Source organism: Oryctolagus cuniculus, chromosome 20, assembly GCF_964237555.1.
Source record: "Oryctolagus cuniculus chromosome 20, mOryCun1.1, whole genome shotgun sequence".
Classification (NCBI taxonomy): domain Eukaryota; kingdom Metazoa; phylum Chordata; class Mammalia; order Lagomorpha; family Leporidae; genus Oryctolagus; species Oryctolagus cuniculus.
Window position 1 is genome coordinate 40,513,439 of NC_091451.1, and position 24,249 is coordinate 40,537,687.

At 57.4% G+C, this 24,249-nt stretch overlaps 1 protein-coding gene across 1 annotated transcript in view; it reads left to right on the top strand.

The window, feature by feature from the left end:
- The window catches only part of C20H14orf132 (chromosome 20 C14orf132 homolog), a 33,498-nt gene extending 27,116 nt beyond the window's left edge, over positions 1–6,382 (top strand). The window contains exon 2 of the mRNA XM_008249376.4: positions 798–6,382. Within this exon, the coding sequence (XP_008247598.1) occupies positions 798–1,022 (225 nt within the window). The 3' untranslated portion in view covers positions 1,023–6,382. The remainder of the gene's footprint in view (positions 1–797) is intronic.
- The last annotated feature ends 17,867 nt before the right edge of the window (positions 6,383–24,249 follow it).

The window sequence follows — 24,249 nt, forward strand, 5'->3', positions numbered from 1 at the left end:
TCCTTGATGTTCAATCAACACAACCCGCACGCCTTTACCTTACTTTTACTGGCTTGAGGTTTTAAATTTTTAGAACGCCCCACCTTGTCACAGTTCCAATCCCAAGATGCAGCAAGCCAGCATCCTCACGTGTGCGGCTCTGGCGGGGGGTGGAGGGGAGTCGGAACCCCCCAGGGAAGGGGGAGTCTGAGCTCTCTGTGCGCCAGGAGCTGTAAGGTGCTCGGGAATTGTGTACCCGGAGATCCGCTGTAAGAGGTGTGTACACCCGGAGACACAAATCCAAACGGTGTGCACGGAGACCTGTTTATGATGGAGGGGGGCTGGTTCCTAAGCCTCCAACCCTAGGGAAATGGGTAGAGTACGGCCCGCCTCCGTGAGTGGATTCTGTGCAGCTGTTGCGATGGAACGCTGGGCAATGTGCTGAGTTTGGGGAGCCACACGTCTGCGTCGTCTCCTCTCACGCACACTCACGCACTCAGAGGCTCTGTCAGCAAGCCCACGGTGCTGATGCCCCACGCACCCCGTGCTGAGCAGTGTGAGTTATGTTTGGGGTCCCAAAGCCATCAGGGCATTGGACAGGGCCTGGCGGGGTGGGGCGGGGGCTGTGCGTGTCCATGAGCTACCAGCCAGCTCAAGGTGGGCACAAGGATGACAGCGTCCCCTTCAAGAGACAGCTGTGGATCCTGCCGTTTATCCACAGAAATGCTTTGTCAAATGTGTTGCGACAAAGCCACGTTGTGAGGTGGCCGGGAGAGGCCGGCGGGTCCGGGGCTCATCTTCTCTGTCTTCCTTCCCAGCTGCCCATGATGGGAGGGGCGTTCATGGACTCACCCAATGAGGACTTCAGCACCGAGTACTCCCTGTTCAACTCCTCGGCCAACGTCCACGCGGCCGCCAACGGCCAGGGCCAGCCGGACGAGCCCCCGCGGTCCTCCAACGACGCCGTCCTGCTGTGGATCGCCATCATCGCCACGCTGGGCAACATCGTGGTGGTGGGCGTGGTGTACGCCTTCACCTTCTGACGGAGTGCGGCCGTGGCTGCGCCTGGCACTTCCTGATGCCAGGGCTGAGCGTTCCGGCCATGCACGCACAGCCCCGTTGGGTGCAGCGGTCTCCAGGCATCCGGAATTTCTCTGGTTTCAAAGAGTCCCTGCTGTGGCCGAGCTGGTTCAGAAAACATGGGGACCTGGGCTTCGGGCTCCCAGAGGTCTGACCGGGCAGGGGCTGCAAGGAGCAGGTGGTCAGGGAAGCTTTGCCGCAGCATCCCCAGGCCACGAGGCCGGGGTCCTGCAGGACAGACGAGGCTGGTCGGTGCAGACTTCTCAGACCCGCTGTGTGGGGGCCGGGGCAGGGCGGCCCTCAGAATCCTGAGCTCGCACCCTGGTCTTGGATTCGCCATCTGCCCCTTGGCATTGTTCATGGCCGTCTTGACTGTCCCAGTTCCACTTAGAAATGGTACCTTTGTCCCCAGACGCCTGGCCTCTCACACGACCCAAGCCCGTCAGGAGCTGCAGGCTAAGGCAAGAGGAAATCCGGGGCTGCCAGGGCTCCCCCCTGCCCCACTCAGTGTCACGACCATCATGGGGTTTTAGAGATGAAGCAGACGCGTGTCCGCGGAGGGCACGGAGAGGGGAGGGGGACAGGCTCTGCTGTGGCCTGGGCCAGCATGTTTCCTAACTGTGCACCCAGCACTCCCTCGGCCTGGCGGAGCATGCCCGGGGGCAAGCCGGGGCCTCTGCAGCCACAGGGGGCCTTGAAGCTGGTGCGAGGTGGGCAGTTCGTTCACGCGCCTGGATTCCAGCCTCGGGGTGCAGCCGTGCGCGCTCCCGCGGGTGTGAGCGTCTCCCCTGAGCCAGCTCCCTCAATTTCTGACAAATCCATGCTGGGGGTCCTGAGTTGAGATGCAGGGTGGGGGGACGGGACTGGGAGGCAGCCACGGCTTCCACCCCACGAGGGCAGACGAGGAGGGGAAGGCCCCTGAGAGCCGTGCACCTGCAGCCCCCGTCTGCCTCCTTGCTCCTGCCCGTGCCGCGTAAGAGATGCACACATCTGCCTCTGTGGCGAGGAACCTAAAAGGCGGGTGCAGAGGCCCTCCTGTGTGTCCGGGGCAGGGACAGGAAAGCCGGGCTTGGTGCTGTGCTCTCAGGAGACACGTGTGTCCCTGATGACCGAGGTGGCTGCAGTCTCTGGAGCTGCCCTGATGACGGTATTGCCGCCTGGGCCGCCAGCCCTCGTTGGCCACGTCTGACCCTGCAGTCCCACATCCATCTACAAACGCTTCTGTTCCAACAGAGGCCGAGAGAGCTGGGGAGAACCAGCCCGAGGCCTGTAGCAGGGACAAGGGACGTGGGGCCGGCTGCCCGGACGCCTGGATCCTGGCCAGGGCAGGAGGCTGCCTGGGGGTTAGCGATGGAGCGCACCGGGGCTTGTGCAGGTGCGCCCTGGCTGCTTCCCCGCAGGCCCCACCTCCAAACCCCAGCTGGGCCTTTCTTGCATGGACGCCTCCGTGGAGAAGCCGGGGCCAGGGCAGAGGCCGGGGGATGCTTGCTGCCTGGTGGGGGTCACTCCAGTGCCCTGATTCTTCACCTCCTGCCCCAGCATCACAGGGGAGCCTGCAGCCCCGTGCAGAGTTGGGTGGCGGCCCCGTTCTGCAGGCGGCCCGGGGGGCTGGTGTTGGGAGAGTGGTGTCTGCCAGCCGTGGTAGAGGGAGAGGAGAGGAAGTGTCCGGGTCTGGAAGGGGCTCCGGCGTCCAACCCCAGTCCAGCTTCTGTGTCTGTGCTTCCCAGCGGCAGAGCCGTGGGCGGCCAGGCGTGCTGGAGGCCGGGGGCACTGCCTCACGCAGATGGCCAAGGCTTGCTCGGGGCCACCTGGTCTTGGTCTGCTGTAGTCTCCTTATCTGCTTTTCCACCCTAACGGTGAGGAGGGCTGTGCGTGTCGGAGTCCAGTGCAGGAGAGATGGAGAGGCCCGGCCTCGGTGCCTGCCCGCGTGCTCCGGTGCCCTCAGCCCCTGCCCCTGCACGCGGACCCCCGAGGCCTGCGGTTCTGCCCGGTGCAGCCCTGAGAGACCAGTTTCCTCAGAGCCAGGAGCCCCCCTAGGGGCCCCATGTGGAGGGGGGTCCCGGAAGTGCTGAGTCAGGGCGGGGGACAGCCCTGCTGTGTCAGCCGGCTGCAGCCAGGGACAGGGACCCTCCTGTCTGGAACCACAGCCAGGGGCCCCATTCTGGTTTCTCCCTGTGCGTCAGGCTCAGAGCCCCTGTGACCTGCTGAGTCAGTGCTGAGGAAGGAAGGGGCCTGCCCCCCCCTTCACGTTCTGGAATGTTCTCGTGCTTGCCCCCGCGCACCCCTGCATTTCTCCTCTGTGAGCCAGGAGGGTCCCAGCCTGGGCTCCTGCCCACCCGCGGGGCGGGAGTGTGCTGCTGTCACACAAGGCCTCTGAGACGCCTCGCCTGGACGCCTGGCAGGGCCAGCGCCCCCTCCTGCCCTGGGCTGTCACTGCTGCCCCTCCCCCTTTCCATGAAGTCAAGGTTAAGAATGAGTGCAGCTCCTCTCCCACTGTGCCCTCTCCCCGACAGGACCCCCAGCTGGCTGGGAGGGGCATGGAGAGGAGGGCCAGCACCACGCAGCTGGGCGTGCACCAGGCCATGGGCCAGCCTGTTTCAACTGAAGGCCTGCGTACCCAACGGGTCTCGTTAGTCCAGAGCCTGGAGACCCTCAGCCACAGCAGCCTGCGGCTGGCACTGCTGCCTGGTGCCCCCTGCCTCAGCAGTGTGATAATATCGTCAGGAATTATTGTCACTGTTCCTGGTGTTGTGTGCTGGATCTTATCACATGTAATTCTCAGATCGCCTGTAGGGGGCAGGAGTGAGCACACAGTGAGGCGTCCTGTTTGTTGAGAAAACTCAGGCCAGGCCATGTGCCCAAGAGCCCACAGCTCCCAGGAGCTGCAGTTCCGACCCAGGCTTGTTGGCTCCACGAGTCACCTGGCTGCCCTGTGTCTCTCCGTGGTGGGGTGGGGTGGGGGCCTCTGGGGCTAGGGCTGAGGTTTGGCCCCGTGGAGCCTGTGGCCAGGTTGCCCATTGCAGTGAGCGTGGAAAGTGGCTGGTGGCACTGCACGCATCCTGCCTAGAGCCACGGACGCTCACAGCGGTAAGCACTCCCCAGGGCTTCTCGGGGGAGAGCAGCTGAGGGCACCCAGAGATAGTGGCGAGCTGGCGACTTCCGGGCATCGGGCCCGGGGCTCCATGTCCCAGGGCATGCGTGGCTCCAGGAAGCAGAGGGACCCCCTCATGAGCAGCTCAGCCCTGGGATGGAAGTGGGTTCCCAGCCAGCTGTCGCCAGCTCCCTTTGCTGCTGTCCCAAAAGCAAGTCCCGGGGTGGGCTCAGCTGCTGGGACAGGGAGCCCAGGGAGTGGCCTGAGGGAGCCAAGGGGCTCTGGATGGCCCGTATGCACCTGTCGCAACCTCTCCTGCCCAGCCCTGACCGTGGTCACTCTGAGAGCTATGGGGGGGAGGGCGGGGGGAGGGGCTGGGTCCCGAGATGGCAGGAGGAACGGGGTGGGGGGCGGCCTCTCTGCGAAGCCGGGGGCCAGGTTGACAGCACCGCCCCACCTCCCAGTGCAGCCGTCCGGGACTGGAGTGGGCGCTTAACGTCTTTCTTTAGGGGATGGGCCGGGATGGGGGGAGATGGAGGAGAAAGCCATGTAAAGCGTGGTTATCACAGAAGAAAGAAGGACCCAGTGAGAAGATGGTGCCGTCGTAAGCACCGCAGAATGGGCGGAAGCACAGAGAATCGACCGCATGGGCAGGAGTGAAGTCCTGAGCCGCCGTGAATGCCACCTGTTTTCCTATCAGGAGATAAGAGCTGGGGGCGGGGACAGCCGCCCCGGCAGATGCTGGCCTTGGGACCCCCGCGGTGGCGACGGCCCCTCCAAACACGCTTCTGTTCATCCTCTGTCTTGGCTCCTTTTCCAAGCTGGCTTCCGGCCTCCCTGAGGAGGTCTGAGACCTGTCCTGCCCGGCACATCTGTAGAGCGCTTAGGGGATCCCAGGGCCCCCGTGCACCGAGGACCCCGCCGCGTGGCTGAGCCCCCGCGCACCAGCAGTCTCTCTGCCAGTGTCAATGAACCAGAGAATCGCTCATCCGAGTTCAAGCGCGGTCGTCAACGCGGATGCTTCTGATCCGGCCGCTGCCGGCTGGGAGGAAGGGAGCGCTGGAGGAAACTGAGGCACCAAGCAGTCCTGGAGCTTGGCCAGGGGTCTGGCGGGGGGCAGCGCGGTCTCGAGCCCGAGGATCCCGCCTGCAGCATGTCTGGTGACTCCGCAGAGCTAGCTGTCCTCTGCTGTGGACAGTTTTGCCTCCCTGGGGGCAGAGATGGTTTTGGTCGTTGCAACTTGGGGCAGGAGAGGCTGGATCCTAGCATCCTGTGGGTAGAGGCCAGGAGGTTGATAGCAACCACAGCCCCCCATGATGGAGAATCACCCAGCCTCAAGATGGCAGCTGTGCCAAGCTCGGGACCCCTCCACCAGACCAGACCCACCCTGATTCCAAATCCGCGGGAGTTTTCCAACCCCCTCCTCCCTCCTACATCAAAGCTCTTCTAAGCAGCCGCAGCGGCCGTGGGCACTGGCCCAGGTTCAGATCTTTCCAGCTGAGGGCAGCCGTCTGGAGCGCCCGTGAGTGGGGCTGGTGCTTTGGAAACCGAGCAACCATTCCCAAGCCGTGGGCTTTCACGGGGTCCCCAGGCTTGGTGGAGGGGGAGAGAGCCCTAGTGGGTGCTGGGAGGCTGAGGCTGTGTGTGTCCCCAGCAGTGGCTTTGTCTCTCTGGGCCCTCCGGGACCTGACCCTCCCTGGGGCCTCTGAGAGGCGTGGCCGGGCAGAGCTTAGGGATGGGGTGGTGCAGGGGATGGGGCTGCCGACCACCCTGGGAGGAGCCGCATCTCCTCTTATTTCTGACCCTTTACCGCGGCCCCGAGAGTGTGTGGCTGCTTTAAACTTGGACCGAAGAAGCCGTATTTATCCTGCAGCTTGCGTCTGCCGATGGCGACGTCTCCCGGCCAGAGGATCGGCCATGTCTGGTCGGCCATGTCTGCGTCTTACTCGTGTTTTTGTACTCGACTTGTACATGTGAGCACTTTACTGCCGCCTGGACACGAATTTTAACTGTTCTCGTCCTTTGCTACTCCAGCGCCTGGGGTTGCCGTGAGGTCACTGACTTTTACTACAGGGAAAAGGCTCTTTCTTAATGTAAGATTTCCATGCACTCTTTTGATTAAAATTACCCAACTTTCAAAGATGTAAAAATGTGGCTGTGAAATCTTTGTTAGTATCGGTGAAGCGGATGTTGTTTTCTATTAGGATAATTACAAATAAAAAAAGAAAGAAACGTTGCCTGCTCTGCATCTTGTCCCCATGGGTGCCCCTTGTGAACGGTGCGATCTTTAAGGCTCTCTGCTTGGGAGTCCGTGCCCTCCGAGGCAGGGGTCCCCTCCCGGGCGCACGCCGTCAGCACACCTGCATTGACTCCCCCAGGAGCTCCACCCTCTGCCCACCTGCTCTGCCTGCCATCTGAGCCATCGGAGTGTGAAGTTTGCTTACTCAACTTTTCAATTTTTAAAAAAATGTGCTATTTGCGATGCAGAGAGAGAGAGGGCACACCTAGCCCTGGTTCACTGCCCAGGAGCCGAAGCCAGGAGCGCGATCCCGGTCTCACCTAGTGGGGCAGGGACTCGGTGACTGGAGCCATCACTGCTGCTCTCGGGCTCTGTATTAGCAAGAAGCTGGGGCCTGGTCCCAGAAGCTGGGGTCAAACCCACCTGCAAGTCTCTGAACTGGCATCTTAGCCAGGCCCAAAATCTGCCTTGTAAGCAGCATTTTATCCCCAGCACCTGGCACAGTTCAGAGCCAGCACCCAACAGTCTGCAGCTACGGCATGCATTCCCTAATGACAGTGAGCACCTGGGGACAGGAGCTTCTTCTGGGTCTCCCACGTGGCTGCAGGGGCCCAAGCACTTGGGCCATCCTCTGCTGCTTTCCCAGGCACATTAGAAGGGAGCTGGTTCAGAGGTGGAGCAGCCGGGACTCGAACCGGTGCCGATATGTGATGCCAACATCACAGGCGGTGGCTTTACCCCTACGCCACAGCGCCGGCCCTGGTTCCAAGCTCTTTACCTGCAAATCACACGCAGCAACTCGATGCAGGAGGCACTGTGATTGCCTCCACTTCACAAATGAGGAGACAGAGGCGTGCAGAGGTTCCTGCCGAGGCCAAGGGCTGGGACCCTGATTCTGGGTCAGTCCTGGGCTTAGGCGTCTGGAGGGATTGCTGCGTCCTCTGTGGGTGACTTTGGAACCCTGAGGAGCCTAGGCTAGCCCCCTGGATATGGGGAGACCACAGCCTGAGCAACCCCAGTCTGACAGCTGCACGACAGGTAGGGGGACCACCGAGGCTGGGGGGCGGGGAGGGGCTTGTGAAGAAGGAGCTGTGCTTTTTGTCTCGGGCTGTATGGGGCTCCCTAGGCAGCAAGCAAAGCCAAAAGCATCACTGGAGGACTGCCTGGAGGAGGCAAGACTCAGCTGTGCCTGGAGACTGCAGAGGCTGGGAGCGCAGGCCTGGAGGTCAAGGCCTAGTGGGGATAAAGCCAGCGGGAGGGGCCTCGAATGTCAGTGTAGGGAGCCTCGGTGGGCCACGGCTGTCGCCAGCTGCCCCTAGTTGGGCTGGTGCTCAGAGTCGAGGGGGGCACGGTGTCCAGCGGAGGGCGACCACAAGGGAACCGGGAAGAGACCCCTCGATCACGCCTCCCAAGCCCGCCCCTTCACTGTCTTCCCTTGCGCAGCGGTTGGCGCTTCCGCCCAACCATGGCCACGCCCTTGCCCCGCCCCCCCATCCTGTACCGGTGAAGACGGCCACGTGCCGGTGCCGGAGGTGGACAAGCATCGTCGTAAAACAGGAGAATGCTGCGGCCAGGAGCTTCCAGAAAAGACGACGGCGACCCCAGGCCAATGCTCAATGCTGAGCTGCAGCCAGCGCAGTGCACGCCGGGAAATCCCCTCTGGTCATCCCGTGAGATGTGCACGGAACTCTGGCGTGGAACCAGAGAACGTAAGTGGGCGCGTGTCATTGACCATGCGTCAATGGCTTCATCACAACCCAGCGTGAACAGCGCCCCTCTGCAAAGCGACCTCATGGCCGTCCCGTGTCACCCCAGTGTGAACAGCGCCCCTCTGCAAAGCGACCTCACGGCCCCGTCCCGTGTCACCCCAGTGTGAACAGCGCCCCTCTGCAAAGCAACCTCACGGCCCCGTCCCGTGTCACCCCAGTGTGAACAGCGCCCCTCTGCAAAGCGACCTCACGCCCGTCCCAGGTCCCCCCCCCCCCCCCCCCGAGTTGTTCCCAGACAACCATGCATTGGATTTCCATTCCTGTAGCTAAAGCCTCCTGGAATCTCACGCCATTAGAATCAGTGTCTTCTCTTTTTCTTACAATTGTGGTTTGGTTTGTATCTGCAGCCGCTTGTATGCTGTTTGTTCCCTGTGGCTGTGGCTCGTGGCTTTGGGATGGGAGACACAGACACGGGGTCCAGGCAGAATGTCGGGCTGGGATGCCGGGTATGTGAAGGAAGGCTGTTCAGACACCCCCGGCACCCTCTTTTGTCTGGAGTGTTGCTGGGGTGCTCCCAGGGGACAAGCCTGCCTCCCCTCTAGCTGTGCACCCCACAGGGCAAAGCCCTCCCTGCTCACGGTGCCTGGCCAGGGGTGGCACGGGGCCCTCTTCCAACTAAGAGGGAGTAAGTGAATGAGAGGGGCTGGGTGAAAATCAGGCTCCCCAGGGGCCTTCTGGGATGGCTCAGTCCTCAGCCGCCCGTGGGCTGGGGGCAGAGGCGGGCAGGTGGCTGTGGCGGGGCTGGCCTGTTTACACAGCTGCCCACTCACTTCCCATGGTCTTCAACCCTCTCCGGGGATTTTCCATTGCTGGCTCATTGCTGGGGCTTCTGCCAAGCGCTGGCTTCTAACAGAGCAGCCGGGTCGGCCCCACCATTCGGATTTGTGCAGGCCTGGCTGCCGCGGCCGTTTTCCCAAACAGCACAAGTGGCGTTAATGACCCAGGCACCCAGCACTTGCATGGGGCCGCAGCCAGGCACACACAAGCCCCCCGCCCAACCGTCGCCCAAACGCCAGCACCGGGGGCAGGGAACCCACTCTTCACCAGCAGGGACGACAGTGCCTGCGTGGGGGGCCCTGAGCACCTCCCCCGGCCAGAAGGGCATCCGCTTGTTGTCCAGTAAGCAGTGACTGAGCCCTGCCCACCAGCCAGGTGCTGTTCTGGATGCCAAGGTGTTGCTTTTTTTTTTTTTTAAGTTTTCATTTATGTATGTTTGTTTATTTGGAAGAGCAACAGAGAAAGAGAGAAACAGAGATCTTTCACCCACTGGCTCCCTCTCCAAATGCTCACGGCAGCCCCGGCTGGGCCCGGCCAAAGCCAGGAGCCCAGAACTCTGTCTGCATCTCCCGCACCAATGACCGGCCTCACCTGCTGCCTCCCTGGTGCACACCAGCAGGAAGCCGGATCAGAGGTGGAGCTCAGACTCGAGCCTGGTGTTTGGAAATGGGATGTGAGCATCTCAACTGCCACACCAAGGCCCGCCTCTGGACCCCAGATACAGAAAATGAAAGGAAGCTCCCCCCACCCCCGCCTCTGATGGCGACAGTCGACAGGAAACAGAACGCCCGTGCGTGGGGCACAAGTTCCAGGGTGACGCGAAGTGGGTGCAGTGGGGGGCGGGGAGCAGAGGATGCCAGGTGTCATGTTTCCCGTGAGGGTGGCACTCGGAGAGGTGACCGATGGGGCTGGCCACCCTCAGGCGCTAGAGGGAGAAGATTTGCATACAGTTCTTACAAAATGTTGTCTGGTCCCGGAAGCGCCTTTGGAAACAGCTTCTTTCTTTCTTTCTTTCTCTTTCTTTCTTTCTTCCTCTTTCTTTCTTTCTCTTTCTTTCTCTCTCTCTTTCTCTCTTTCTTTCTCTCTCTCTCTCTCTCTTTCTCTCCTTCCTTCCTTCCTTCCTTCCTTCCTTCTCTCTCCCTTTCTTTCTTTCTTTCTTTCTTTCTTTCTTTCTTTCTTTCTTTCTTTCTTTCTTTCTTTCTTTCTTTCTTTCTTTCTTTCTTTCTTTCTTTCTTTCTTTCTCTGCTGGACAGACAGGAACACAGCCTGCTTCCTGGCCTGGAGACGCTCAGGGCCCAGCCCCCGGGCTGCTCTCTGCTTCTTCTCCCTGGGGAGGGCAGACCTGCAGTGCCGGGGACCCCATCTCCTGCAGGAGCCGGGCTCAGCTGCCAGCTTACCAGGAGGACACGTGCTGGGCTTTTTGGCCCTCTGATGTAGCAGCCAATATTCTTTGGGGGAGCTACACCCCTCAGCCTGGAACTGCCCACGCAGGCTCGGTGGCCAAAGGTGCTATGACCGTGGTGATGTGTGAAGGGTGGGCTCATGCCTGGCTCTGCCCTGGCCAGCCGTGGTGTCCCCAACCCTCCAGAGTCCGGTGACTGGGTCAGGGACAACGTGAGCCAAGCAGGTGCAAGCGGAACAGAGGCACTGGCTGAGCGGGCACACCGGGATGTGGTACGTGCATGGAAGACTGCCCACCAGCATTCGCACCTCCTGGGTCCCCCTCTTCAGACTCACCCCTGACGCTCTGCCCCTCCAAACTCTGCCACCATTTTCCAGCAAACCAGTTCCAAAGACCCCTCCACACCCCGAGCTGTGGTTAATGGCGACGCCCCTGGTGCTCGGCCCCAGTGCTCTGTGTTAGGCAGCTTAGCTCCCAAGTGCCTGAGAGCAGCTCCTTATAAAGGGAAAGTGTCCCTGGGGCTCAAGGTTCTGGAGGTTCCCAGTCCAAGATCTGGCCACACCATTGGCGTGGACGGCAGCCCACATGCACGGGGGGTGGGAGGGTCACTCGGTGAGCCAGGAAGCAGAGGCAGGCAGGGAGTTTGCACATCCTCCCTGTACGGAGCAGCCACGGTTCAGTCACGGGGCCCGATCCAAGCTAATGGCTGCCCCGGCCCTGCTGTCAGACACCGTGATTGGAGTAAGTTCCATCCTTAAGCCACGAGCAGCAGACTCTGGGGACCAAGCCCTGACACATGGGGCCTTGGGGACACCAGCTGTTATCCACACACAAAGCTCCTGGCCAAGGCTTCCTTATTCCCACTCAAGGCCCCCTCCTCCCAGGGTGCTTAGGGCCTCTTTTGCTTTGGGGAGAGGGGAGGGGACAGGAGCACTTCTGGGTGACGGTGAAAATGTGGTGTGACCAATGTCCCTTGGGAGTCTGGGCATGAGCAGCTGCTGGAAGCTGAGTCAGAGGTGGGATCCTTGATGGGGGCACTTGGAGCCCTGAGCCCCCGGCTCCCTTTTACCCCTGGGCCGGGAGCACCAGGAGGGCCCTGCAGGGCTGGGGCCACCTTGCAAGGAGGCTTTGACAAGGGCACGGACTCTTCCTCCAAGGAGGGGCTGTGTGCTTGGGCGCAGCTGTGCACATGCTCACCTGCTGCCTCTCTGGAGCCCATTCCCAACCAGGATGCTTGATTCAGTCCTGACAGTGACCCGGCAGGGCTCTGCGAATGGCAGGCTTGGGGACTGTGGAGTGGAAAATACTGTGAGATGGACCAGCAGGGGGCAGTGTGGTGCCGGGGATGCGACCAGCCCCAGCCCCGGAGGCCTGTTGGCCGGTGTCCCCACTGCGGCCCCTTGCCCAGCTGATGCCGCTGGGGGCTGCAGAAGAGCCAACAGAAGCTTTGCCGTGCCCCCCCCCCCCCATACACACACTGAGCCTTGCAGGAGATCCAGTTCCCACACAGGAAGTAGCCCCCAAACCAGGAGGTCCCAGAGAGGAAATACAAGGGCAACTCCTGTAACCACTTCCCCCTCCCCCACAGTTAAATGCCACATTGACCTCAGAGCCCAGGGCCCAACCGGTGGCCCCGGCCCCTGCCCAAATCCGACTCTCAGGCCACTTGGTTCATGTGGTTAAAGTTTTTTGCTGAAGGCACACAGCAAGAGGAAGACGTGCACATCACGCATGCACAGATGCACGAATCCTCACAGCTGTCGCAGAAACCCATAAACCTGGGATGGGTCAGCAAGGCCGACGTTACCGGGACACCCAGAAGCCCCTCGGCCTGCACGCGGCCGCAAGGGTCCTTGTAATTAGTTTCCAACAGCAACAGCAGCGGAAAACCTGGATTTCTCCGGTTTCTTGCATTGTTTTGCTGTGGACAATATGGGAAGAGACACACAGTGGCTGCCTAGTCCTGGGGTGGGGGCTCAAGATGGCTGCAGCGGGGCTTGGGGGCTGGCACCGAATGAGGGGGACCCTGCTTCTCCTCTCTGATGCCCTCCAGGGAGGCACGGGGTCCAGGGGGATCTGGCAGCCCCCTCCTACACCACGTTCAGTACTCAGGACCCCAAATCTCCCTCCTGCAAGCCAGCCCCATGGCAGGTCTCTGTGGATTGCTGTTTCTGTTTGCTTTGTTTCTAGGTTCATTTCTTTATGTATTTGAAAGGCAGTGCAAAGAGGAGGGGTGTGGGAAAAGAGCTCTCCCGTCTGCCCGTTCATTCCCCAGGTGGCCACAGCAGCCAGGTCTGAGCCAGGCTGAAGCCAGCAGCCGGGAACTCCATCCTGCTCTCCCACATGGGTGGCAGGAGCCCAAGGACTTGCGCCATCTTTTGCTGCCTTCCCAGGTGCATTAGCAGGGAGCTGGATGGGAAAGAGAGCCGCTGGGACTTGAACCGGGGCTCTGATCTGTTCTCCTGGTGCCTGGAGGTGTTGAGGTTACAACCTCGGTTTTAGAGAAGGGTGGTTTTAGAAGAGGTACAGGGTGGATTGACCTGATCTGGCTCTGAGCGCTGGGGCGTGTGGCGAGGGCAGTGGGACTGTTCAGGGTTCACCTCGCTGTCCTGTGGGTTCCAGGAGAAGGGGTCAGCCGGGGCCTCGCACGCGACACTGCTCACACTCTGGAGTCGTCGCCACGTGGGGGACTCACTGCCCTGGGGCACCCCCGCCTCCCATCAGAACCCGTGCCCTCCTGTTGGAAGAGTTAGGGCAGCTCCTTGTTCCTCCCTAAGGTCTATCAGGGAGCACCTGACTCCTTGGTCGCTGTCCCGGAGGAGCCGAGAGAAAGCCGAACGCCCTAGGACAAGGGTCCAAGGGCTGTTGCCTCCTTTTGTAAACAAAGTCTTGTTGGGACGCAGCCACGCCCACCTGCCCAGGGCTCACCTGTAGCGGCTTAGCAAGAGCAGTAACTGCTGAGTGACTGTGACAGCGCCCACAAGGCGGCACAGCCAGATCTGCTTCCTTGTCTGGGCTTTTACGGGAAGCGTTTGCCAACCTGGCCCGAGACGGTCAGTCCGAGAGTTGGCCATTCCTGAAGGGCGGCTGGGTCGGCTGGCCGGCCCCTCCCCCAGCCTCTCTCCCCCGGCTCTCCTCCTGGGTGTCCGTGGGGCCAGCAGCCCGCAGGGAGCTTAGGAGGAGGTGGCTGTGTATACGGCGGCAGGCACAGGAAGGCAGCCCCACATGCCCGAGTCCCAGCACACCGTCTTCACTGCCTGCGGCTCCCCAGGCGGTGCCGTGATAGACTCTCCAAAGACATCACATCTATGAATGCGACACCGTCCCTGGCCAAAGGGGCTCCGCAGGTGGGGTGCAGCTGAGGGGCCGGAGAAGGCGGGCCTGGGCACAGTGCGGTGACCGGGGAAGGCGGGAGGGCAGAGTCAGCGAGGGGCTGATGGGAGCAGAGGTCAGAGAGAGCCAGGAAGGGGCCCTGAGCCCAGGGGAGGGTCCCTGGAAGCTGAGAATGGCGAGGAAATCGGTTCTCCCCCAGGCCCTGAGAAGGACCCGACTCTGCTCCATCATGGTTGGAGCCAGTGAGACCGATCTCGGGCTTCTAGTTTCAGAACAGTCAGGTAATCAGTGTAGGTCTCTCGAGATAAGAGGTGACCTTTGACCCTGGAGGAAGGGCGGGAGGCCAAAGAGAGCCACAGTGGGGATTCCAGTGATTGCATCCCCGCCTCTCCAGAGTCCCCAGAGCCGGGCAGCTGCAGCGAGGCCGGGATTCACACACTGCCGGGTCGTGGGGAGCAAGTGCAGCCACGGTGAGAGCAGCGGTCACCGCGGCCGGGCTGCCGCCTGCAGCAATAAACCCAGTGGGGGCGCTGTCACCCGCACCTGCTTCCCCCGGCTGGCTCTGCCCCCCACCCCTCTGGGCTGCAGTGTTTCTCACCCCGTGACCCAGCCTCAGGGTGAGCAACTCGCTGCAGATCTCCAGGACTTTCCCAGGTCCAGGACGCCCCCAGCTCATAGACTAACAGGGGTGGTGCCTCCTCACCCAGCAGGCACCGAGACAGCGCCCCCAGCGCCCAGAGCTCCCATGGGACTTGGACCCCTCCCTTCTTATTCCCTCAGGGTTCTGCCCAACCTCGGCCCTCCCCACGTGACGCTCGGCCCAGAATCTGCTTTCTCATTGGATCAAGTTCAATGGAATGAAAAGTCAGTTTGAGGCCAAAAATGTTGAAATCCATGTATATGTGGGGGCTTCAAAAAATTCATGGAAAGTGTGTATCTGAGAAAGCTGCATGGATTTCAAAGATTTAGGGAGCACCAAAATAAACTCTTGTAGTTCCATTTTCCACAAGCTGGGTGTTTTTTAAATATTTTATTTATTTGAGAGGTAGAGTTACAGACAGTGAGAGGGAGACAGAGAGAGAGGTCTTCTGTCCACTGGTTCATTCCCCAAATGGCCACAATGGCCGCTGCTGCGCCGATCCAAAGCCAGGAGCCAGGAGCTTCTTCTGGGCCATCCTCTACTGCTTTCCCAGGCCACAGCAGAGAGCTGGATTGGAAGTGGAGCAGCTGGGACTAGAACCAGCGCCCATATGGGATTCCACTGCCTCAGGCCGGGGATTTAACCCACTGCGCCACAGCACGGGCCCCCACAAGCTGTTTTACAAATAAAAAGATTTATTTATTTGAAAGGCCAAGTTATAGAGAGAGAGGGAGAAACGGGGGAGGAGGGAGGGAAGAGAGAGGAAAGAGAGAAAGAGAGAGAGAGAGACCTTCCATCAGCTGGTTCACTCCCTAAATGCCTTTGATGGTCAGGGCTGAGTCAGGATGAAGCTGAGACAGGAGCTTCATCAGAGTCTCCCCCAAGGGTGGGAGAGGCCCAAACCCTTGGGCTGTCATCCACTGCCTTCCAGGTCCATTAACAAGGAGCTGGATCAGAAGCAGAGCAGCCAGGACTTGAACCTGCACTCACAGGCGGCGACTTAACCCTCTGCGCCCCTCCACCGGCCCCTCCACAGCCTTCTGAAATGCGCTGTGTATGATCGCAAACACCACGGCCCCCTCTCGACAAGGCCAGGTTGGTGGCCACTGTGTGCGCTTCACACGCCAGCCTTGCTGTTTGCTTTCCTTTGCAGATGGAGCAGAGGCTGCAGCGCCGGCGATCCCCAGGCAGCTCCCTGCACAGTGGGCACCACTCCCTGCGGCTGCCAGGGAGCCCTGCACAGGCCTTCACAGACGGCCACCGCTCGCCTCTCTCGGGAGCCCCTCTGCCGTGACTCACTCAAGACCATCGTGGAGAAGCGACTGCCGGCCAGGGACGAGAGCTGTGCATGCATCTCTCCTCTCCTCTCCTCTCCTCTCCTCTCCTCTCCTCTCCTCTCCTCTCCTCTCCTCTCCTCCCCTCCCCTCCCCTCCCCTCCCCTCCCCTCCTCCCCTCCCCTCCTCTCTCTCTCTCTCTCTCTCTCTCTCTCTCTCTCTCTCTCGTGCCCTGTGATCCTCTCCTGCTTGCCTTTGTAGCTTTTGGATAAGGAAGCCCCAAACCAGCTTGGCCCCGTGTCTGTAACTACCCCCATGGTCTCTGGCTGAATTGTGCGAAACAGGTTCAGCCGTCCAGGTGTGGCCTCAGGGTGTGTGTGAGACAGAGCAGTTGCAGTGGGAGTGTGAAGCACCATGAATTATCCTTGCTTCGAATTTTTGAAAAAGGAGGTGGGTATTTGGCAGAGTGGTTAAGACGCCACTTGGGACTCCCATAACCACATCAAGGTGCTTGGTTCACGTCCCAGCTCCACTCCCCGGTCCAGCTTTCTGCTTACATGGAGCCTGGGAAGCAGCCGGTGATGGCTCAAGTACTTGTGACCCAGCTACCCACGTGGGTAACCTGGGTGGAGTTCCTGGCTGTTGTGGGCATTTAAGGAAATGAACCAGTAGAGATGTGAGATCTCTCTCTCTCTCTCTCTCTCTCTCTCTCTCTCTTTCGCTCTGCCTTTCAAATAAAGGAAAATAATTTTTAAAGGATTTATTTATGTTTTTGAAAGGCAGAGATATAGAGAGGCAGAGAGAGAGAGAGAGAGAGGTCTTCCATCAGATGGTTCACTCCCCCCAAATAGCCCCAACAGCTGGAGCTGCGCCCATCTGAAGCCAGGAGCCAGGAGCTTCATCCGGGTCTCCCACATGGGTGGCAGGGGCCCAAGCACTTGGGCCATCTTCTGCTGCTTTCCCCAGGCCATTAGTAGGGAGCAAGATCAGAAGCAGAGCAGCCAGGACACAAACCAGTGCCCAAATGTATGTCAACAATGCAGGCTGTGGCTTTACCTGTTAAACCATAACACTGATCCCTTTTGTATATTTTTAAAAGATTTACTCAGTTATTTGGAAAAGCAGAGTAGTACAGAAAGTGGGAGAGGGGAAGACCAATCAGCAGCCAGGATCTCCCAGGTAGGTGGCAGGGCCCAGGTATGCGGGTCATTCTCTGCTGCTTTCCCAGGCGCATAAGCAGGGAGCTGGATCAGAAGCAGCACAGCTGGGACTTGATCCAATGCTCTGATACGGATGCCAGTCTGATGCCAGCAGCTTAGCCTACTGTGCCCCCAATTGCACTGTTTCTTAAAAATTTGAATGAATCCATGCAAAAAATCCACAATACAACGTCCAGAGGTTTAGCAGTGCAGACAGGTGTCCAGCACTGCGCCGGGACAGCCCAGCTCTTTCTCAACTGCCCCAACTCGGAGCTCACAAGGACAAGATGAGGCACCTGCCTTCCAGCGGCTCATGTCCTCGCTGGGGGCCTGGCCACCGGACTGGGAGCCCCCAAGGACTCAGGAACACAAGGCCAGCTCGTTTCCAGAAAATTAAGACAGAGAAACTTATTTTCATGAAATGACTTTTTTTGTTTACTTAGCACCTCATCCAACTGTTCCACACAGTGGGTGGTTAACTGGTGTTTGCTGGAAGAAGGAATGGAAGGTTAGAATGTAGCAGGTCACCGCTGCTTGCCAGAGCAGAGAGCCAATGGGGAGGGACCCGGCGGGTCGGGGAGGGGAGGGACGTCCCCCACCTCTCTAATGCCCCGCCCTGCTTTGAGCTTCCTGCCAATTTAATTGGGGGAATTCTAAAAATACAAATTGAGTATTCCTATCTGAAAAACTTGAGTCAGAAAGGTTTCAGATTTGGGATTTTTTCAGAGTTGGTAAGTTTGCCTGTATGTACTGAGATCCCTTGGGAAGGGGACCCAAGTGTGAACACAGAGCTCACTTATACTCCATGTCTGCTTCGTACAAGTGGCCTGAAGATGACTACACGGCGGTTTTAGCGCACCTGCTTTTTGACGGCTGCCTGTGTCGTGAGGTCAGGTGTCAGACTTCTGCTTACATCATCACATTGCCACTCAGAACTTTCAGATTTTCAAGCAGTTTGGATCTTGGATTTGGGGATTAGGAACACTCAGTTCGTAAGCATAAAGTAGAGAGAATAAGACAATGACAGTCCCCTCCCCCTGTGTCCATCATAGGTCCCAACAGTTATCAACATGGTGTTAGTTTTATTTCATCCATCCTACCTCTCACTTTTTAAAATTTCTTCCCGAATGTTTTAAAGCCAATCCCAGATATCATATCCTTTCACCCTTAAATATTGTAGTTGCTACTTCCAACATTATTGATCTTTAAAAATACATGAACCCAAAATTATTATCATGAGTAATGAAATCCAGAGATTCCTTAGCACCTGCTAACGCACAAACTGTCTCAACAGTGTCCCTTTTAGGGTCAGGTGTGCAGTCAAGTGCCTGCTTGAGACTCCAGTGTCTCAAATCGGAGCACCTGGTTTGAGTCTGGGCTTTTCTGCCGCTAATTCAGACTGGCGCCAGCCCTGGCTGTTGTGGGCATTTGGAGAGTGACTCAACAGATGGAAGATCTCATTCTCATTCTCTCTCTCTCTCTCTCTCTCCCTCCCTCTCTCTCTTTCTCTCTCTCTCTCTCTACCTTCCAAACACAATGGAAAAAAGCAAACATTTCTAATTTGAACGATTGATTGGATCAGGACCGGCAATGATCCAGGCTTGGTTCCTGTCTTCACCTCCCCTTTAATAGGTACTAGTCCCTCCCCTTCTTTCTAGGCTGAAAAACTCAGGCTGTTTGTCCTGTAGGATTTCCTGCATTCTGGGCACATCCTTATTATTCCTTATGGGCTCCTCTAACCTTTGAATTTCCTGTAAACTGGAAATTAGGTCTGGAGGCTTGATTAGATTCAGGGCGAGCAATTTGAGCAAAAAACCTCCGTAAGCGAGTGGGGAGCTTCCTGTTTCCGCCCAGGAGCGCACCGTGTCTGTTGGCACACAGCTGGGGGGCGAGGCTCTCCCTCCTAGCCTTGCCTCTGATGGCTGAGCGTCCAGCCGTGGCTGGTAGCTCGTTCATGAAACGTTGAAAAATTCTAATTGATGTGTCAAAGGCAGGGCTTTTGTGCACTCTGAGTGGTGCTCGCCGTCACACTCATGCAGAGATACCTCAAAACATTCGTGGAAAATAGAAGTGGAAGTGTGTTGTAGGGTAGAACAGTTTGAAATCCGTGCGTGATTCTCATTTTTCATAGAGTGAGTGAAGACCCTTGTACTCTCAAGGGCGTCTCCTCGCCTCCCTTCATTCCCAAGGTCAGAAGCTGGTGGCGGTCCCTCCCCCCCCCCCCCCCCGGAGGTGCGTTCCTCTGACTTTCACATGGTTCTGCAACAGTTGCCAATGTGTTAAGAGGAGATGATGTCCATTTTGAAAACGGGGCTCCTGATTCCTTTGAAATATCAGAAATCCAGCAGCGTGGGGTCAGCCCTGCCACTTGGTGGCACCCTATGAAATCCGACTAGTGGCTGACACTCTATCCACCCTGGTGCTCCTGGTCCTCTGTGGTCCCCGCCGCTCTCCTCCCAAACCCCAAAGTGAGGCTGGGCATCAGATGCCTCTCAGGTACCTGCACTTGTTTTGCTTTGTTTTGGTATGTAGTTCTTTATTAATTCGAAAGGTGGAATGAGAGAGAGAGGGAAAAAATGAGAGAGTTATCTTCCATCCTCTGATTCACTCTCCAAAACACAACACCCAGGGCTGGGCCAGGCTAGAGCCAGAAGCCTGGAACTCCATCCAGGTCTCCCATGCGGTTGGCAGGGGGCCACCTACTTGAGCCATCTTCTGCTGCTCTCCCAGGAGCATTAGAAGCAGGGATGGGAAGTGGAGCAGCCAAGACTCGAACTGGCGTCCATATGGGATGTTCACACTGCAGGTGCCACAGCACCCACCTTGCTTGTTTTCTTCCGATGAATAGTTTCATGTGCTAAGGCTGCCATCAAAAATCTAAAACCAAAAGATAGGCCAAATGAGAATCTTGTTGCAAGAAAATTGAGAGAAAGAACCTCTGTTTCAGTTTTTTAAAATGTAGACAATAATCAAATAAAGTGTATCTGTGGTCAAAGAATATGACGTGAGATGTCATAGCACTGCTACAGCCCACATGGCTCATTGAGCTCCACGAGGTGGAGATGGTGGCCCCTGCTCTACTCTGTCTCCAAGGTCATAGGTCACCATCCTCATGGCTCAGGTGCTACCTTGTTGAGGGCTGAATTATGTCCATGTTGAAGTCCTCACCCGAAGACCAGGATGTCCAACAGCCTGCACCAGCTCCAAGCAAAGTCTCCCTGAACAGAGGGAGGAACTGACTGTGGTGCGAGGATGTGGGTGTGGCTAGAATAGGAAGCTGGGAGAAAGAGGTCTGCAAAGTGCTAACAAGCAGCAGGTTTCTGAAGGCCCCCAGGGATTTTCAAAGTGCCATTTTGGGAGGATTAATCAGCCACCCTTACTTCCCTTATTAGGGGCGCTTGGCATGCCTTAAGAATGCTTTATTGCTGTCTGTTGATCCTCAGTCCCACAACGAAACAGAGCAGACCACAATAAATGTTTGTTGAGTTGAATCCACTCAAATCATTCCACATCAGAACAAAAGGGCAGCACAGGCTTGAATTAGGTTGTGCACGCAAACAACATTCAGCTGCTAACAGCCCCAGGGGGAAAAGACTTGGGATTTGGCCCAAGTCAGGGTGGGAATACAATTCATAGAATGAGCTGGAAAAAATTGCCTGTGCCTGTAACCTCACAGCATTATTAGAAACTTCGGAGTTCCAGAGGGAGGGGGGCAGGGAGAACAAAAAATGCCCTTGGCATCATCAGACAGCAGGAGCTCCGAAACGTGCTTACAGATCTACGGCCCCTCCGACGGCCATGGGAAGCACCGGGGGAAGCGATGCTACACAACCAGGAAGGAGAAACAAAATCAAACACAAGTCTCGCCCCCAAAAAGCCTGAAGTTGGCTTTGAGTTTGTGAACCAAATGTCATAACTATATGAAAAAAACAACAACGCTAAGCAAGAGAGTCAACACGCCAAGCAATAGGGTCTTGCCATCTAGAAGCAAAAGTGTTTTGCGAAGCCTGCACAAAACAGACAAGACGTAAGACAGACACGTTCGGGATTCTCAGAGCATTAGAGGAAGGCACTGCACTTGCTAAGAGAAGACACAGCAGACATGGGCAGAACTGAAATAAGACGCAAGCGAAAAACTGAAATCCTAAGGTCTGTTACCCATCGCCAAACTTAAGTTCTCAGAAAACATCACAGAGTTAGAGGGACCAGATGTTTATTTTCACGAGACACCAGTATAATGTAGACTAAACATGGAAAAGTGAGACAACTCTTGAAGTCGACTTTCAGCAGTGGTCTGCATCAAGGTCTTCCAGAGGCAATCTGGTCATACGTGTAAAATGTGGTCACACATGTAAAACGTGGTCATATGTGTAAAATAGGGTCATGCGTGTAAGTAGGACCCCGAAGCTGGTCCTACTGGGGCTTGCAGATTCCACGTTGGGGAGGTGATTCCATAGATGTAACTGAACAGAAGCCAAATGTGACACGCTCAGACACAGCCTTTGTTCACATTGGCTAATTCCTGACCACAGGCAGGGTGTTCATGATGGGGAGAGTTTAATAAAACATAGTGCATCAAAGGAGTGCCGGAATATCGATTCATTAAAGAGTTACAATGACTGCCTAAAAGGATTTTTTTAAAGATTCATGATCAAAAGGTTAAAGTTTAAATATGGATTTTGCCTTCGAGCCATGGTGGAGTCACTGTGCCCAGCTAATCCTCCAGCCATAAACAACCATAAAAGTGAACTAAACACAGGAGGCAGCTGCTTTTCGGCACTGGGCATCCAGCAGGGCCAAGAATGCTCGCTCCAAAGGAAGGGAGACTCACAGCCTGTGCCCCATTACAGCCCCATCCCTTCCCAAGGACAGTTTCCCAACAGTGACGCAGCCAGCAGGAGTCTCAGCACCGCCCACACAGCCAGTGATCTCGGGAGAGGAGTCAGGCTTCCGGGAGGGCGTCGTGGCTGGAAGCTTCTGGGGAGACAGAGCGCAGGGAGCCGGGCAGAGGGAAGGCAGGGGTTGTGTTTCAGGTCCTCCCGAGTCCTTTGCTGAGGGCTGGGCCAGCTGTGTGCAGGGTGAGACCGCTCGGTGCTCCCTGGTAGTAGCCGCTACGGGGTTGAGGGCAGAATGAAAACACCCAAAGTGGGTGCTTGGGGATATCAGAGTTCCAACCAGCCAAGCATCACAAGCATTTAAAGAAAACAGAAGTTATCTGCAAAGACTTAATGCTAACAAACTCAGTAACTTATCGGTAACTTCTCAACACTGGTGGACAGGGTGGGCGGTCAAGATGCCACCTGGGGAGCCTGCATCCCACCCCAGAGTGCCGGGCCTGAGTCTTGGTGTCATCTCTAATGCAGCTTCCAGACAGTGCTCGCCCGCGAGACAGCAATGATGGCTCCGGCACTTCGGTCCCGGCCAGGTGGAGTTCTGGGCTCATGGCTTTGGCCTGACCCAGTCCCGGCTGCTGGGGGCCTTCGGGTGGTGAACCAGCAGATAGGAGATTCTCTCCCTCTCTCTCTTTGTCTTTCAAAGAAACTTTCTAGGATTTAAAACCGTTCCACAGCTACATAAACAACCCAAAGGGCCCTGTCTACTAAGGAAGCGCAGTTAGCTGTGAAAGCCTTCCAGGGCCCATGACACGGGGCTGCAGGTTAAGCTGCGGCTTGAGGCCCCACCCCTGTAGCGGAGTGCCGGCGGCAGGCCCAGCTGCTCTACTTCTGACCCAGCTCCCACTCAGTGTGCCTGGAAAGGCCTTGAAAGGTGGCCGAGTGCCTGCCCCTGCTGCCGCCCGGGAGGCCCTGATGGAGCTCCTGGCTCCTGGCTTTGGCCTGGCCAAGCCCCGATCATGACAGCCACTTGGGAATGAATCAGTGGAAGGAAGGTCTCTCTCTCTCTCTCTCTCTCTCTCCTCTCTCTCTCTCTCTCACTTTCTCTCCCTCTCTGTCACTCTGCATTTCAAGTAAAAATAAATCTTAAAACAAAAATGCCAAGATTGCACAAACTCTTTCAGACAATAAATAAAGAAGGAATATTTCCTAACTTGCATGACAAGACCAGAGTTACCATGAGTCCAAAATAAACATAACCACGTCCAGAAAAGTACAAACTACTGCCACTCACCTACGCAGGTACTAACTCCTCAGGAAGGCGTGAGCAGGTCAAACCAACCATTTGTAGAACAGCCTACTGCCTCATATCCGAGTGTGGGGTATCCCAGGAAATCAACTTGGATTAAATGTTCACTCAGTCAAAGCCTCTCTGAGAACAGCTTGGCCGTTCCTCACGAGTGACACCGAGGACCACCCAACAGCTCGGCAGTTCCGCCCCAGAGCAGCTCAGGCGTGCGCTCAGGGCGACCTTGCACACGAACTCTCACGGCAGCATCACCCACGGAAGTTGGAAACTGCAGCCAACCTGCGTGCTGTCAGCTGGTGACCAGACACGACGGGGCAGGACCGCGCAGCGGACGACTGCGGCAGCAGAAACGGACGTGCCTGCCGCAACATGGTAGACCTCGGGTTCCGTGGCGGAGCCGGACACAGAGGCCATTGCTTCAGGATCCTACTTGCACAGGGAAGATCCAGGAAAGGCCACTGTGGGTTAGGAGACGCTATGGTTAAGGTTGCCAGTAACAGAATCCATCTACAGATTTGAGTCAGAGTCGAGAAAATTCTATCAGAATTCTGGGGGGAAATTAACAAGCTTGGCCTAGAGTTTATATAGGAATGTGAGGATACAGCATTGCCAAGACATTTTTTAAAATTTTATTTATTTATTTGAAAGGCAGAGTTACAGAGAGTCAGAGGCAGAGAGAAGGTGGGGGGTCTTCCATCCACTGGGTCACTCCCCAGATGGCCACAAAGAGGAAAATTGAGAACTGGCGCTCCTTGTTATCAAGACACAATGTGAAGTAGGACAGACCGGAATTGGAATTTGGGGTGAGTAAGTAGATCAATGAAATGTAGCAATACAGCAAGTTGAACAGGCTTCTCCCTCCCCAAACCTTCATGTCTACCTGGAATCTCAGAGTGTGACTTCACTGAGAAGTAAGATCTTTGTCCACGCCAACAAGTTAAGACCCTCAAGGTGAGACCATCCTGGAAGAACCCAGACCCTAACCCCAGTGACCGGTGTTCTTACAGAAAGACAAGTGGGCAGCGAGATGCAACAGGACAGGCCGTGTGAAGACAGCGCAGAAACTGGAGTGGGGCAGCCCCAAGCCATTGGACACCCAGCAGGATCCTGCCCTGGGGACTTCGGGGAGAGCGCGGCCCCGCCCACACCCTGAGCCTGAGCTCTGGCCCCGCCCACACCCTGAGCCCGAGCTCCGGCCCCGCCCACACCCTGAGCCTGAGCTCCGGCCCCGCCCACACCCTGAGCCTGAGCTCCGGCCCCGCCCACACCCTGAGAAAAGTTTCTGCCATGTGAAGCCACCGCGTGTCCTTCCCGCAGTAGCTCCA